The following is a 15,683-nucleotide window of genomic DNA, read 5'->3' as shown; positions in this document are numbered from 1 at the left end:
TAACGCAATCCTGCCAAGTAACGGAAGTATCTATCTCCTATACTATAAGGGTTTGCTATTGAAACAGAATAATCACCAGTTTGTCTTTGTGCTTCAATGATGTCCATGATGACATTCTGCATTTCAATTTAGCATATTGGAATTCCAGAAATTTTAAATATATATTGAATCTATTCAGTTAAGTTTATAAAATGCATGGCTTGATCAAAAAACATTTTTTATATCAAAGTAGAAGTGAATTCAGCCAGTTTGGAAAATTCATTCTTGACATTTAATATTTTTACAATGCTGAAATGTAAACCTAATCGAAATTGTTCTTGATTTAAAATATTCTGCCATCCATTAGATGATTTAATCTTCATTTTTACAATATAATTCCTGTTGAATCTTACTAAGAGTTAATCTTTAGAGTAAAATATAATTGCTAATTATTTAAAGGTAATTTAATTCAGTTTCTTTTTCTTCTTCCTGCAGAAACTCCGACAAGATATTTTGTTAATGAAGCCATACTTCATCACTTGTAAGGAGGCAATGGAGGCAAGACTCTTGTTGCAGGTTAGACATGCGTAAGAGAGACAATTTGATTTTTAACATTTATTCAAAATGAATATTTTGGTAGAAGTTCCCAATTTGCTATTAATGTTGTAGGTTAAAAAAAAAACATTTTATTCATCTTTATGGTAGAAGTGTTTAGTACCTATCTAAGTACTTGCATTTGCAGTTACAGGATCGGCAGCACTTTGTGGAAAACGATGAAATGTATTCTTTACAGGATTTAATTGACATTGCCACAGGGCGCTTGAGCTGCACTTTAACTGAAACCCACACCATCTTTGCTAAGCACATCAAACTGGATTGTGAGGTATAGTCACATTTGTACATTTTATATAATTATTTAAGGCTACTTCAGCTTCCAGGGCGAAGGAAGAATCAATATTGTGGTGGCACATGGCATGCTCCTAACCCTACAATAGGAAAATCTTGCATTTGAAAAGTTGCCATATCCAAATATGATTTTGTTGCCTAATTCACCTTAGTAATGTAATTCACAATTAAGAATAAAAATTGTAGTTGCATCTCGAACCTCTTGATTGCTTTGACTGCTTAAATGCTACTTAATTATCTACAGATACTGAAAATAACCAGCGTAGGCATCAATTGTGCAGACATTTTTAACAACTATATATTTTCCATTAAATGAAAACAATTCTGTACCTGCCCTTGCTGCATTGCCTTTTGGACCATTTTTTAACATTTTCTTTAAAAAAAACATGTTCCTTCAGTTGTGTTTAAGAAGGAACTGCAGATGCTGGAAAATCGAAGGTACACAAAAAAGCTGGAGAAACTCAGCGGATGCAGCAGCATCTATGGAGCGATGGAAATGGGTAACGTTTCGGGCCGAAACCCTTCTTCAGATTGGTGGGGGGGGCGGAGAGAAGAAAGGAAAAAGGAGGAGGAGCCGTCTCTGACCTCTCTATCCTGGGTCACCTCCATGGCCAGAGCGAGCAACACCGGATATTGGAGGAACAGCACCTCCTATTCCGCTTGGGGAGTCTGCATCCTGGGGGCATGAACATTGAATTCTCCCAATTTTGTTAGTCCTTGCTGTCTCCTCCCCTTCCTCAGCCCTCCTGCTGTCTCCTCCCATCCCCCAGCCTTCGGGCTACTCCTCCTTTTTCCTTTCTTGTCTCCGCCCCCCCCCCCCCCCATCAGTCTGAAGAAGGGTTTTGGCCCAAAACGTTGCCTATTTCCTTCGCTCCATAGATGCTGCTGCACCCGCTGAGTTTTTCCAGCTTTTTTGTGTACCTTCGATGTTCCTTCAGTTGCTCATTTGAATGAAGCAATGGAAATCTGAGTCATATAGACCACGTGTCCCCAGGATGATCCATGATCTGGATTATGCTGCATACCCTAACCTCAATTGGTTTATTAAGTTAAATGACTAGCACATAATTACATATAAATGACGCCTGTGTTATCGGTGGGAGTTTGTGGCTTGTGTTCCCAGGAAATGGTCATATCACTATTTTCCATCATGCAGAACTGCATCATCTACCCATGTGTAGAGAAACAAGTTGGGAGGGTGAATGGGTATATTTACGTCACAGAAATTCCATGTGAGCACATTTTATTCTGGATTTCGCATGTGATTTGTGAATTCTGTTAAGTGACAAATTTCCGTTACCCAAGCAGATCACCTGTATTAGTTTTGCTTAATTTATTTTTGCAACTAAATTATCTAATTGTCTTGCAACCTTTTGAGTTTTTACTTTTAACTTGTATGTAATTATTAATGCAGCAATTGTGTACTCATTCGTGTTTCATTTATTAAGCAAACGTCTCAATTCCAGTTGGTATTCCATATAAAATGGGCAGTTAAAATACTGTATCATTTAATGTGTACTTGCATGTCAAAATAAAAAACTATTAAGACAACATAGCAAATGTTTGTTCCAACAACTGTTTTATCTATGTTTGGAATGAATCTGCTGGTTAGATTTAAAACCTCATATAGATAGCTGTAAATCAGTTTGAATTTTGTGACTCCATTTGCAGCGATGTCAGGCTAAAGGTTTTGTCTGCGAGTTGTGCAAAGAGGGAGATGTACTTTTTCCATTTGACAGCCATACATCTGTGTGCCAGGATTGTTCTGCTGTATTCCACAGGTTGGTACGAAGGTCCAGTTTGTGTCACTGTTTGATTGATGTACATTTTACACGTTGTAATTATAGGCTCTTAAATTTAATGCTTGATTTATGGGGGGAAATCTGTTTAAGGCTGTGGATCATGGAATTGTTAACAGATTCGAGATATAGTTGGAATAAATTGCTCAACAAAAATTATTCTAATACTAAACTTGCAGGTTAGTTATGGTTTTAAAAGCTTCCAATTTCATACTAAACAAATGATGGCTAATTGCATCCAAGAATCACTGTTGGGTTTTCAATACATTTGGATTTTTTAAAAATCAGTAAAACTTAGTGAATTTTACAGATATAAGATTTTCCACATAATCTTCTAAATGAGACACGTCTGCAGATGCTGATAAAGTTGGCCCACAGAGGAGACGGTTACAAAGTATTGGCATGAGCTCATTGTTGACTACCTCCACAAGCGTAAGCTTCAGCTGAGCATTAATAGTACAGCATTATTACATTTCCATCTATTCAATTATCAGGCCAAATATATACTAAATATTAGAACCAGGAAATACAACTTTTCCAATGACCACAACTCGACATATCCAAGCATTACAACTGTGTTCTGCCACTCCTCTAGCCATCTTAAGGAAGTGACACTAGAAATCGTGGACGCATTGGTGATCATTTTCCAATGTTCTATAGATTCAGGATTAGTTCCTGTGGATTGGAGGGTAGCTAATGTTATCCCACTTTTTAAGAAAGGCGGGAGAGAGAAAGGGAATTATAGACCAGTTAGCCTGACATCGGTGGTGGGGAAGATGCTGGTGTCAATCATAAAAGATGAAATAGCGACACATTTGGATAGCAGTAATAGGATCGGTCCGAGTCAGCATGGATTTACGAAGGGGAAATCATGCTTGGCTAATCTTCTGGAATTCTGAAAATGGACAAGGGAGAGCCAGTGGGTGCAGTGTACCTGGACTTTCAGAAAACATTTGATAAGGGAGATTAGTGGGCAAAATTAGGGCACATGGTCTTGGGGGTAGAGTGCTGACATGGATAGAAAATTGTTTGGCAGACAGGAAACAAAGAGTAGGGATTAGCGGGTCCCTTTCAGATTGGCAGGCAGTGACTAGTGGGGTGCCGCAAGGCTCGGTGCTGAGACCACAGCTATTTAGAGTGCTGACATGGATACATACATCAATTATTTAGATCAGTGGCAGTGTGAACTGTGAGGAGGATGCTATGAGAATGCAGGGTGACTTGGACAGGTTGGGTGAGTGGGCAGATGCATGGCAGATGCAGTTTAATGTGGATAAATGTGAGGTTATCCACTTTGATAGTAAAAACAGGAAGGCAGATTATTATCTAAATGGTGTCAAGTTGGAAAAGGCGAAGTACAACGGGATCTGGGTGTCCTTGTTCATCAGTCAATGAAAGTAAGCATGCAGGTACGGCAGGCAGTGAAGAAAGCGAATGGCATGTTGGCCTTCATAACAAGAGGAGTTAAGTATAGGAGCAAAGAGGTCCTTCTGCAGTTGTACAGGGCCCTATTGAGACCACACCTGAGTATTGTGTGCAGTTTTGGTCCCCTAATTTGGGGAAGAACATTCTTGCTATTGTGGGAGTGCAGCGTAGGTTTACAAAGTTAATTCCCGGGATGGCGGGACTGCCATATCCTGAGAGAATGGAGCGGCTGGGCTTGTATACTCTGGAATTTAGAAGGATGAGAGGGAATCTTATTGAAACATGTAAGATTATTAAAGGTTTGGACACGCTAGAGGCAGGAAACATGTTCCCGATGTTGGGGGAGTCCAGAACCAGCAGCCACAATTTAAGAATAAGGGGTAAGCCATTTAGAATGGAGACAAGGAAACACTTTTTCACGCAGAGAGTTGTGAGTCTGTGGAATTCTCTGCCTCGGGGGGCGGTGGAGGCCAGTTGTCTGGATACTTTCTAGAGAGAGCTAGTTAGGGCTCTTAAAGATAGCAGAGTCAGGGAGGATATGGAGAGAAGGCAGGAATGGGGTACTGATTGGGGATGATCAGCCATGATCACATTGAATGGTGGTGCTGGCTCTAATGGCAGAATGGCCTACTCCTGCACCTATTGTCTATTGTCAGCGATGAACTCCATTAACATCAATCTCGGCTAACTGATGATTAGATGAACTCTAGCTGTAGGTGGTAGAAACATGGAACTACAGATGCTGGTTAATATACAAAAAGACACAACGTGCTGGAATAACTCAGCTGGTCAGGCAGCATCTCTGGAGAACATATATATGTGACGTTTCTGGTCGAGATCTTCTTCAATAAGAGCAAGAGTCTTGACCTGAAATGTCACCCATCCATGTTCTCCAGAGTTACTCCAGCACTTTCTGTCCTTTTAGGTTTAGGTTTATTGTTATTGTCATGTGTATGGCGAAATGCTTTGTTTTGCATGCTATCCAATCAAATTAGATAATACTATTCATAAACACAATCAAGCCAAACTTGAGTACTTGGTCGAGCAAAGAGAAAGATTCACAGTGCAGAATATAGTCTTCAATTGCCCCAAATGTTCACAGTTTATTAAGTGTCTTCTGAGAGATCATGTTTCATCAATAAATATGACACCAATATTCATTATACCCTACTTCAGTCACTTTTTCAAAAACACTTGTTGATTTATCAGGTGGTGCATATTACTTACAAAAGGATGCTGTCTTTCTTTGGATCAATTTTTAAAAAGTTGTTCCATCACGCTAAAATCTAGCAATTTCTCATGTTAACTTTCATGTTAACTACTGTACAATTCCCTTGATTCCTACATTCCTCTTTAATAGCTGATTGATGTGCTTGTGCTCATCAAGAGGATCAAACCTGAATTTTGAGCATTATGGAAAGCGATTGTCAAGGGATTTGCAGTATTGTTGCATACTTTAAACCTGCAGAATGTTTTTTTTTTGGTTTTGGAGGTCTGTCCTCCTTTAGTGTAGTTATTTTCTTCATTACAATTATTTTGGTTACTTTACTATTTCTACCTCGTGGAACATTGACAAATTAATCATCATTATTTCTGATGCTTCTTTATTTTCACTTATAACATCGGTCCAAATTCTCGTGCTTGTAGCATGCAAATCAGGGAAATGTGTTTAAGCTGTCGGTATTTTTTAGGTTAATTTGTTGTAATGTGAAAATTCTTTAATATGTTATATTCTTGTTTAATTTACAGAGATTGTTATTATGACAACTCTACAACATGTCCAAGATGTCCACGGCTGACAATGAGAAGACAGTCTCAAATAGGACAAACTCATCCAGACTGAAACCAGATCGAAGTGAAGAATTATCAAGCTGAGTTTAGTGTGTGTTGATTATTTAATTCCTGATGGTTGACAAAACTGAATTATGTGGGAATATAATGTAAATATTAACCGTGGAGTACAAGTCAACCAGTGACCTATTAAAATGTATTCAGACTTAGATTAAGTGACTACAAGAAGGTTAAAAATAACTGGATTTTTAAACTGATAATAAAAACAGTTAATGTATGGTCATAAAGACAAATTTCTGTAAGTCCAAATAATTGTTGCATAAATAATAGGTGAACTGTAGAAAAGTGTGCACCTAGATCTTCTAATCTAGATGATCTGTATAATCCAACAGCTGTAATACTGAGGTTTGCAATTTTATATACACTTCCTCCAGAGCACTTTCTTTTTAAGCATAGTTTGTTTTTGTAGTTGCATATAGTCTGTAATATTCACAATTTAGGTGGATCATAAGAACTGTATTCTCACCATTACAGGTTTAAGTAAAAGAAAGCTCAAATAAGTATCAATTTGTAAAATGGTTGAGCAGAAATCAAAATGTTAATGCAGCCATTTGTTTCTATTTCCTGCTCACTGGCATTGGTGCAATAATTGACAAAGGAGAAAATGCTATTCTATAATAGCTAGAGATCTTCTAAGTCAATCTGCAAGGTTTGTAAATCATAACTTTAAATTGGCAAATAGTTGTAGATCTGGGCCAATAACTTTAAGATTAGTTTAAATTGGAGAAGCTTGAAACGCTACCGTGTAAAAGATCGTGGTGCGTAAGAACAAATATATGCACTAAGGCAGGAATATTTCCAGCCTTGTTTTGGAATAGAGGATTAAAATGCCACGTGATAAATGCAGACTAAATTTATGAATCTGATCATTGTCATGCTATTCTGAAGACTCATTTTTATTAATTTGCATATTTGAAGAACAGAAACCCCATTGCAGTACCTGTACAAAGAATCTTCAAACCAAGCAATGAAGGATGAGTATGTTAGGGCATTTTCTTAGAAAATTATTTTAAGATGAAGCATCTAGTTGTTGGTGATAGTTCCCGCTTTCCATAATGTCTTGATCAGTCTTTGAATAGTGTAGATCTGACGGGCCCAGACACGTCAGTGTGGTATAAAATATTTATTCTTTGGTTTGCTACATTCATTGTGAAATTAATAAATGGATTTTAAGTAAACTTGCTACAAATAGCCCAATCATCTTGTTAAACCAAATTTAGTTACATTGTTGGATCTGTTGCACTTTTTGTGGAAAGGTTTTAAATTCCTGGTGGAATTTGCAAACTTGTTACATGACTACCATATTGAATACAGTTCAATGTTCATAATTTGTCTTTGAAAATGTGATCTGTGATCCGTTTTTTCACATCAAGCAACTGGAATTTGAAGCAACAGTTTCAAATACTCTGAACATTTACCCTTGTGGGGTAGTTTTAACCAGCATTCTTTGTCCAGAGATAAATTATCCAGTTCAATAGGCAAGATAGATGCCAACAGATATAAAAGCTAACTTGGCATATTTATGTTCTCAGGCAATTTTCCAGTCTATTCTATGACTGGTCCATTATCGACTTTGACAATCTGATCTAGGTTGGAGTTTGAAATATGCTTATTTTAATAATTTGAGATAACACCTCATTCCTTTTGAAGAGTTGAATGACGATACTTGGTAATGATGCAATCTGTTTTATTTAGATAGTGTCTCTGAAAGATGTAATCATTGAAAAGGAAGTAAACAAAAAGACATGTTGAATAGTAGAATCATAGAAAAGATCAAAAAGAATTATATTTGTCTCATTGCATAAAATAACGTAATCTGATTTATTGCTGAGACTTGGTGTTATCAAAAGGGAGGAAAATTCCTAAATGTACTTATTACATTTGTCTTAATGAGGTGCTGCTTTGCCCCATTCCACTTTTTCCCCATCTTTATGAATCCTGAAATAAAATATGATGGTTAAAATAGTGGAGTCCTTTTCTCAATTTATTCGGCCACCACTACAATTTCTTTTAAATGCTGCTAATTGATGTTTTTCAAATGCTGCATTTTGAAAGCACCGAACTTTAAGTAATGCACTTTTTGAAAAGTTTTACCTCCCTAAGTGTTACTTTTTGAAACACCTAAATATGTATCAACTATTTTGTGCACTTTTTTCTTGTAACATATGCTTCTTTATTATAACTTGGCATTACACCAACCTGATGGGTAATCTTTGGCAGTTTCAAACAGTGAAATGTTACGTTTTGTTCAGTGTAAAATGTTCTGCCTTTTTCTTTAACCTTTTATGCACTAGGCAGGAAAGAAATGGGGATTTTATTTTCCCATTTACACTATCTGATTTGTTTAGTGATTCCAGCTTTATAGTTCTATGTAGGGTGTGCAGTACATAAAGTTATCTGTTGGGAGAACTCAAAAAAAATCTCTGCTTAATTCAACCCACATTATTTTAGGAAATGATGATGGCTCTGGAAATGTTTGTAAATTGTCAGTGTAAACTATCAAAAATTGTATAATCTGATATCTATGATTATTTAGTTTGCATGTGCATAATTGAAGAATGCCATTATGTACTCCCACAAGATCAACTCTTTAATTTATTAATATGGTTCATTAATTACACTAATCACTGCATCTTGTAATGTTAAGTTCATAAATGTATTATTTCAAACTTAATTCTTTCATAGAAACCCTGTCAAGATTCTGTACTTTAAAGATTTTACCAAATCTGAATAAAAGCTGAAACATTTGATCACATCAGTTGCGGACATGTATATTAACTTTGAGTTTATTAGACTTTGTCTGTCAAAAGATAAACATAATTTAGTTATAATATTTGTGGTGGCTTTAAGGATTTAAAATGTAAATGCAGTAAAGTGCACAACCTATTTGTGGTGGCTTTAAGTTTCAATTTGGAAAATGGAAATTTTTTAGCGAAATGCAGTGGTATCCCGGCTCATACCAAATCCCTTGATCCCGTCCTGAAGAAGTGTATTTTTTTTCTTGACCCAGTGTGTTGAATGAGTTCCTGAATTTGTAAACCCACTTCCACCCTTCTCTCCAGGCGACATGCTGCAGCAGAGGCGCCAAACGTGACTTTGCAGCATTTTGTCTGCTTCCAGTCGATATCTTTGCATCATCACCAAAATTTGATGCAGCAATTTCAGGCCCGTACAAAGCTTTTCAAAAAGGGGGGTGGCATGACAGGATTACAAAAAACTTAATGTGAACTAAGGAATGTGCGCCGCTACGGCGACAAGTGCTGCGCACATGCGCGACCTCAAGAACAAGACGCGAAGCGCCCCTCTGAAGTCCCTGGGCGATGCCAGGGTGCCAGGGGGCCGCTGTATGAGGGAAGCTCAGGGTTTAGCGGCCCATCGATGCTTGGTCTGATGTCTCCCGCATTTGCCGAGTCTTATTTTGGCTGTGCATTTTTGCACCAAATTTATGACCAATATTTCAGAAACAGTAAAGCAGGAATGGGCTGGGAGGTAGCTTTTTCACACAAAGGGTGGTGGGTGTATGTAACGAGCTCCCTGCCAGAAGAGGTACACTGTTAAGGCTGGCCTACCGTGGGAACTATCCTAATGTTTAAGAGACATTTCTTTTATGGATGGGGATTTAGTTCCACGTGCATGGATAGGACAGATTTAGATGGATATGGGCCAAATGCATGTGAGTGGGACTAGTTTAGATGGGACATGTTGGTCGGTGCGGGCAAGTTGGGCTGAAGGGCCTGTTTCCACACTGCATCATTCTATGACTATAAAGTGAAGAAGAAAAAATGCATGTAGATAAGTATGTGAACTAATGAGCAGATTTGAAAGAGGAGTGAAGGCAAAGAGGGTGTTTATGTAACGAGTGCCAGAAAGGAGTTAAGGCTGAGACTATCCTAATGTTTAAGAGACATTTGGACACGGGGATAGGAGAGGATATGGGCCAAACGCGTGTGAATGGGACAGATGGGTCGGAAGTTGGGCTGGGGTCTGTTTCCATAATAGTCTACACTATAAAGTGCTGGAATAACATCAGCGGGAAAGAGGAGTGAAGCAGCATTTCTGGTGAAAGGAACATGGATAGGTGAGAGTGGGCTTGGGCAGAGTGCTGGGGTAAATATCAGTGAGGAATAACTCAGGGGTCAGGCAGCATCTCTGGAGAAAAGGTATAGATTATATTTCGGGTCAAGACCGTTCTTCAGTAATATTCATGATGTGACATGCAGAGACATTCATGAATGTTACCCAAACCATCATGAGCTACTTTGTTACGGTGCTTGCCCTCTCCTATAATGTCTCTGCTGTCTTGGATGATGCAGGACAGGACACAAGCTTTGGGGCATGGTGTGAAGCTGTTGCCATCTGTCCCAGCCTGGTAAAAACCTGGATGGAGTGGATTTGGATAGGATGTTTCCACTAGTGGGAGAGTCTAGGACCAGTGGCCACAGCCTCAGAATTAAAAGACATTTGTTTAGGAAGATGAGCAGGAATTTCGTAAGTCAGAGGTTGGTGAACTGTGGAATTCATTGCCGCAGACAGTTGTGGAGGTCAAGCCAATGGACATTTTTTCAGGAGGAGATTGATAGATTCTTGATTGATATGGGTGTCGGAGGTAATGGGGAGAAGGCAGGAGAATGGGTTTGAGAGGGAAAGATAGATAGTCATAGAGTGATACAGTGTGGAAACAGGCCCTTCGGCCCAGCATGTCTCATCTGCACTAGTCCCACCTGCCCACGTTTGATCCATATCCCTCCGAATCTGTCCTATCCATGTACCTGTCTAACTGTTTCTTAAATGTTGTAATAGTCCCTGCCTCAACTACCTCTGGCAGCTTGTTCCATACACCTACCACCCTTTGTGTGAAAAACATACCCCTCAGATTCCTATTAAATCTTTTGCCCTTCACCTTAAACTTATGTCCTCTGCTCCTCGATTCACTTACTCTGGGCAAAAGACTCAACCATATCTATCCAAATCAAGATTTTATACACCTCTATTAGATCATCCCTCATCCTCCTGTGTTCCATGAAATAGAGCCCCAGCCTACTCAACCTCTCCCTATAGCTCTGGCCCTCTAGTCCTGGCAACATCCTCATAAATCTTCACTGTACCCTTTCTAGTTTGATAACATCTTTCCTATAACATGGTGCCCAGAACTGAATACAATACTCTGAATGCGGCCTCACCAACCTCTTATGCAACTGCAACATGACCTCCCAACTTCTATACTCAGCCTGACCCGCTGAGTTGCTCCAGCACTCTGTGAAACGTCATAAAACAGGGAAAAATTAGCAAGTTTGCTGATGATACAGAAGTGAGTGGTTTTACAGATAGTGAAGATGGTTGTGAAAGATTGCAGCAGGATCTGGATCAATTAGCCAGGTGGGCAAAGGAATGGTTGATGGTTGCATGGTTCCTTGAAGGTCGTGTCGCAGGTATATCAGGTGGTCAAAAAGTATTTTGGCACTTTGGCCTTCATCAGTCATTGAGTATAGAAGTTGGGAGATCTTTCACTCTCAAACCCATTTTCCTGCCTTCTCCCCATTACCTCCGACACCCGTATCAATCAAGAATCTATCAATCTCCTCCCAGTGGGGGTGGCAGGGGTGGCGTGGGCCCAGTGGGGGTGGCGTGGGTCCAGCGGGGGTCAGTGGGGGTGGCGTGGGCCCAGCGTGGGTCAGCGGAGGTGGTGTGAGCCCAGTGGGGGTCAGCGGGGGTGGCATGGGCCCAGCGGGGGACAGCAGGGGTGGTGTGGGCCCAGAGGGGTTGGCGTGGGCCCAGTGTGGGTCAGTGGGGGTGGCGTGGGCCCAGCGGGGGGTCAGCAGGGGGGGCGTGGGCCCAGCGTGGGTCAACGGGGGTGGCGTTGGCCCAGCGGGGGTGGCATGGGCCGCAACGGGGGTGGCGTGGCCCAGCAGGGCGGGGGTGGTGTGGGCAGTCAGGTCCCGCTGGGTTCAGATTCAGCCACTCCCGCCTGGCGATGAGAGAATGGAGAACTGGCCGTTTCCAAAGTGGAACGTTGATTTTTTTTTCTGACTTTTTGTTTTTGTTTTTTTTTTTGGATTTTTTCTTACTCTGGGGGAAAAAGGGGGGGGGTGCGGTCGCACCCAACGCACCCCCCCTCTCCCCCCTCCCTCCCTTCGGACGGCCATGCATTTAAGGAGATGAAGTGTGAAAACCTGCCATTTTTAAGTTGCAGAGTTGGTTTGGGTTTTAAATTGATGTGTGTGTGTGGGGGGGGGGGGGGGGGGGAGATTAGCATTTGGAGACCAGATTGGGAGCACAAATGCAATGGAAAAAGTGAAAAGTCAAGAGTGTTTTATTCTCATATGTCCCAGATAGAACATTGAAATTCTTACTTGCAGCAGCACAGCAGAATATGTAAACACAGTACATTAAGTTTAGAATGTTGAGGGGGGACATCATTGAAACTTACAGAATAATGAAAGGTACAGATAGAGTGGATGTGGAAAGGATGTTTCTACTGGTGGGAGAGTCTAGGACCAGAGGTCATAGCCTCCGAATTAAAGGGCGCTCTTTTAGAAAGGAGGTGAGGAGGAACTTATTTAGTCAGAGGGTAGTTAATCTGTGGAACTCATTGCCACAGAGTATATACTCACAAATAAATATATATACATACGTACACACATATGTACACACAAAAGCGAAACAATAATAGTGCAGTATATAATAGCTGAATGGCTGCAGGAAAGAAGCTGTTTCTGAACCTGGAGGTTAGAGTTTTCAGGCTCCTGTACCTTCCTGATGGCAGGGTTGAAATGCGTGTGTGGTTAGGCTGGTGTGGGTCTCTGGTTTTGCTGACTGCCTTTTTGAGGAAGGGACTCTGGTATACGAATTGTTGCTGACTGGACGGTGGGAAGGGATGAGGTAAAATAACAAGTGTTGCATTTTCTGTAGTTGCATAAACAGTAAAATAATTGTCAGAGAAGAAAGAGTGGCTCCGAAAGTAACAATAGAAATAATCCCTTTTGAAATACAAAGGCTGTGGAGGTAGGGAAGCTGGATCCAATTGTGGAAATTGCAAAGGATGATTAAAAAGGTGGACCGTGGAGATCAGGGTAATCTATCCTTGCTTGGGTTAGAAGTATAGGGGTGGAGAATAGAGAAACGTGACATACAGATGAGATGGGAGGATATGATCAAGGGAAGGAGGAAGATATATCGGAGGGACTGTTGTGGAAAGCAAAGACTCGTCATTGGAGCAGAGGCGTTTCAGCACTCGGTTTTATTGCACATTTCCGGCAGCGCAGTTCATTGATTTTATCCTCGCTATTACTGGAGCTCGTCCCGGAACTTACTGCCGCTGGGCCGGTTTTCTGGTCGGAGCTGATTAATTGAAGGGCCGGAAAGTTAATTCGATGGCTTGTTTTCCGGACTGTTTAAAGCATTATTTTTATTTGCAGAAAGAAGAGCTAATCAGGAGGTTTTCCCCCTGTGTGTAAGTGAATGTCATTGTAAAGCCGCTGTGGATTCCGGAGTGAGGTGGACTGGAGGCCTGACCTCCGCCTGGGGCCTGGGCCTGGGCCATGGCGCTCATCCTGCGGCTCCTCCACACCCGCGCTCCCTGGCGCCGACTGTGGCCGGGACAACGGGCCTGCTGGCGGGTGAGAAGCAACCCTTAACTTGCCTTCATTAGTTAACGTGCGAAAGCTGTGGACGCCAAGTCAATGGAGAGAGAGAGAGATACTGGATTAGTACGTGTGACGGGGTTTATGGGGAGAAGGCAGGAGAATGGGGTTAGGAGGGAGAGATAGATCAGCCATGAGTGAATGACGGAGTAAACTTGATGGGCAGAATGGTCTAATTCTGCTCCTAACACTTATGACCTTGTGAGAACATCCACGACCAGCTGGAGGTGCCTTTCATCTGCTTTGACCTGTCGTTTTCACAACTTCCCCTTCCGTATCTCTGCGTCTCCCTCGCCCCATACTCTCAGTCTGAGAAAACGTCACCCATTCCTTCTCTTCAAAGATGCTGTCTGTCCCGCTGAGTTACTCCAGCATTTTGTGACAATAGGGTGATTTCACCAAAGGTCAAATGAGCGTAGATCCCCCCCTCACGTGACCGAAAATTTTAACTGGAGGACACCTCTCAGTTTGGTACATGTAAGTGAATGGGGAAACACGCACTTTCCCACCCGTTAAAAACATGGAAAACGGCCGATTTTTGAGCTGAAATTTTCTGTGCTAGTCGGGGTGACCGTGAAGCACAGCGACCTAAATTTTCAGGCAAACAAAAAGATTTGTGACAATATTGAAGGTAGAAATACGGCGTATTTTTAAGATCGGGAATTATCAGTTTGCTCGCTGAGTATGTTTTGATGAAATTCAGGAGCAAACCGAACTCGGGAGGTGGCGAACTTGACCAACTGCACCGTGGATGCTCAACTGCACAGACCCTCATTCTCTCAAACCACGACCTGTCTTTGAGAAAGCATCTGCAATCCACCGTTATAGCGCTGCCATGCTCTTTACTGAAGCTTTATCGCATAACACTTATTAATGTTGGGTCACCAAGAATTTGGTCAAGGGGGTATTAAAAGCATTGAAAACGAGATAGGGGAGGTTGTGGGAGCAGTTTTGACTAAAGTCAAGTTCTGGACAGTGTAAAATGCAAAACCCGCTAGAGGAGTGATAGAATATCATGATATTATACACCTCTTTAAGAGCACCCTCATCCTCCTACACTACAAAGAATAAAGTCCTAGCCTACTCAACCTCTCCCTGTAGCTCAGGCACTCGAGACCTAGTTACATATTCGTAAATCTTCTCTGCACCCTTTCTAGCTAACAGGGTGACCAATACTGAACACAATACTCTAAATGTGGCCTCACCAATGTCTTATGCAACTGTAACATGACCTTCCAACTTCTATACTCAATACTCTGACTGATGAAGGCCAATGTGCCAAAAGCACTTTCAAGGAACTTTGTACCTGCACTCCCCGATCCCTCCATGCTACAATACTCCCCAGAGCCCTGCTGTTCACTCTGTAGGTCCTGCCATGGTTAGTCTTCCCAAAATGCAACACCTTGCACTTTTCTGTATTAAAGTAGACACAAAGGTGTCCAGATCATAGAGAAAAGAGGTGTGAAACGTAAAGCCAGAGGGAGGGATATAGGTGGAAAGGGAAAGAGGGTGCTTGTGATCATTTTTATGATCATGAGTTAATTTATGTGGTAGAATGGAATGGGATTTGAAGCTTAATTCACGGTCGGTTAGGATGACGAAAATCGAATCAGTAAGGGCTGACTGAGATTGCATTAGTCTTAACAAAATGTAATGTTTTGTTTAGTGTAGAGATACAGAGCGGAAACGGGCCCTTTGGCCAACCGAGTCCGCACCGACCAGCGATCCCCGCACATTAATACTACTGTACACACATTAGGGACAACTTTACATTCATACCAAGCCAATTAACCTACAAACCTGTATTTCCTTGGAGTATGCGAGGATACCAAAGATCGACCCCCACGCAGGTCCTGGGGAGAACGTACAGACAAGCAATCGTAGTCAAGATTGAACCCGGGCGGGCCTCTGGCGCTGTAAGGCAGTAGCTTTGCCACCGTGCCATCAATTATTTCCAATAACAGTGAATAATAGTAAGATGAATCAGAGGTTGAAGCTTTTAAAAGAAGTACGTCAGGAGTGTTAAATTGTAATATGGACCGACAATGGAACAATGAAATTGTTACTTGCAGTGGCTTAAGAA

General features: G+C 41.2%; 2 protein-coding genes across 3 annotated transcripts in view; both read left to right on the top strand.

Annotated features, from left to right (window-relative positions):
- def8 (differentially expressed in FDCP 8 homolog) overlaps nucleotides 1–8,716 on the top strand; it is a 37,543-nt gene extending 28,827 nt beyond the window's left edge. The window contains exons 9-12 of one of the 2 annotated variants that reach the window (XM_055649018.1): nucleotides 475–555; nucleotides 722–862; nucleotides 2,557–2,666; nucleotides 5,859–8,716. In XM_055649018.1, the coding sequence (XP_055504993.1) occupies nucleotides 475–555; nucleotides 722–862; nucleotides 2,557–2,666; nucleotides 5,859–5,952 (426 nt within the window). In that variant the 3' untranslated portion in view covers nucleotides 5,953–8,716. The remainder of the gene's footprint in view (nucleotides 1–474; nucleotides 556–721; nucleotides 863–2,556; nucleotides 2,667–5,858) is intronic. The other variant, XM_055649019.1, reaches the window with a different exon arrangement.
- Nucleotides 8,717–13,219: 4,503 nt separating this feature from the next.
- The window catches only part of LOC129705444 (AFG3-like protein 2), a 31,649-nt gene continuing 29,185 nt past the window's right edge, over nucleotides 13,220–15,683 (top strand). The window contains exon 1 of the mRNA XM_055649015.1: nucleotides 13,220–13,576. Within this exon, the coding sequence (XP_055504990.1) occupies nucleotides 13,499–13,576 (78 nt within the window). The 5' untranslated portion in view covers nucleotides 13,220–13,498. The remainder of the gene's footprint in view (nucleotides 13,577–15,683) is intronic.

Source organism: Leucoraja erinacea, chromosome 17, assembly GCF_028641065.1.
Source record: "Leucoraja erinacea ecotype New England chromosome 17, Leri_hhj_1, whole genome shotgun sequence".
In the NCBI taxonomy this organism is placed as follows: Eukaryota; Metazoa; Chordata; class Chondrichthyes; order Rajiformes; family Rajidae; genus Leucoraja; species Leucoraja erinaceus.
The sequence above is the reverse complement of the archived record's forward strand: the minus strand, read 5'-3'. Positions and strand labels throughout refer to the sequence as shown.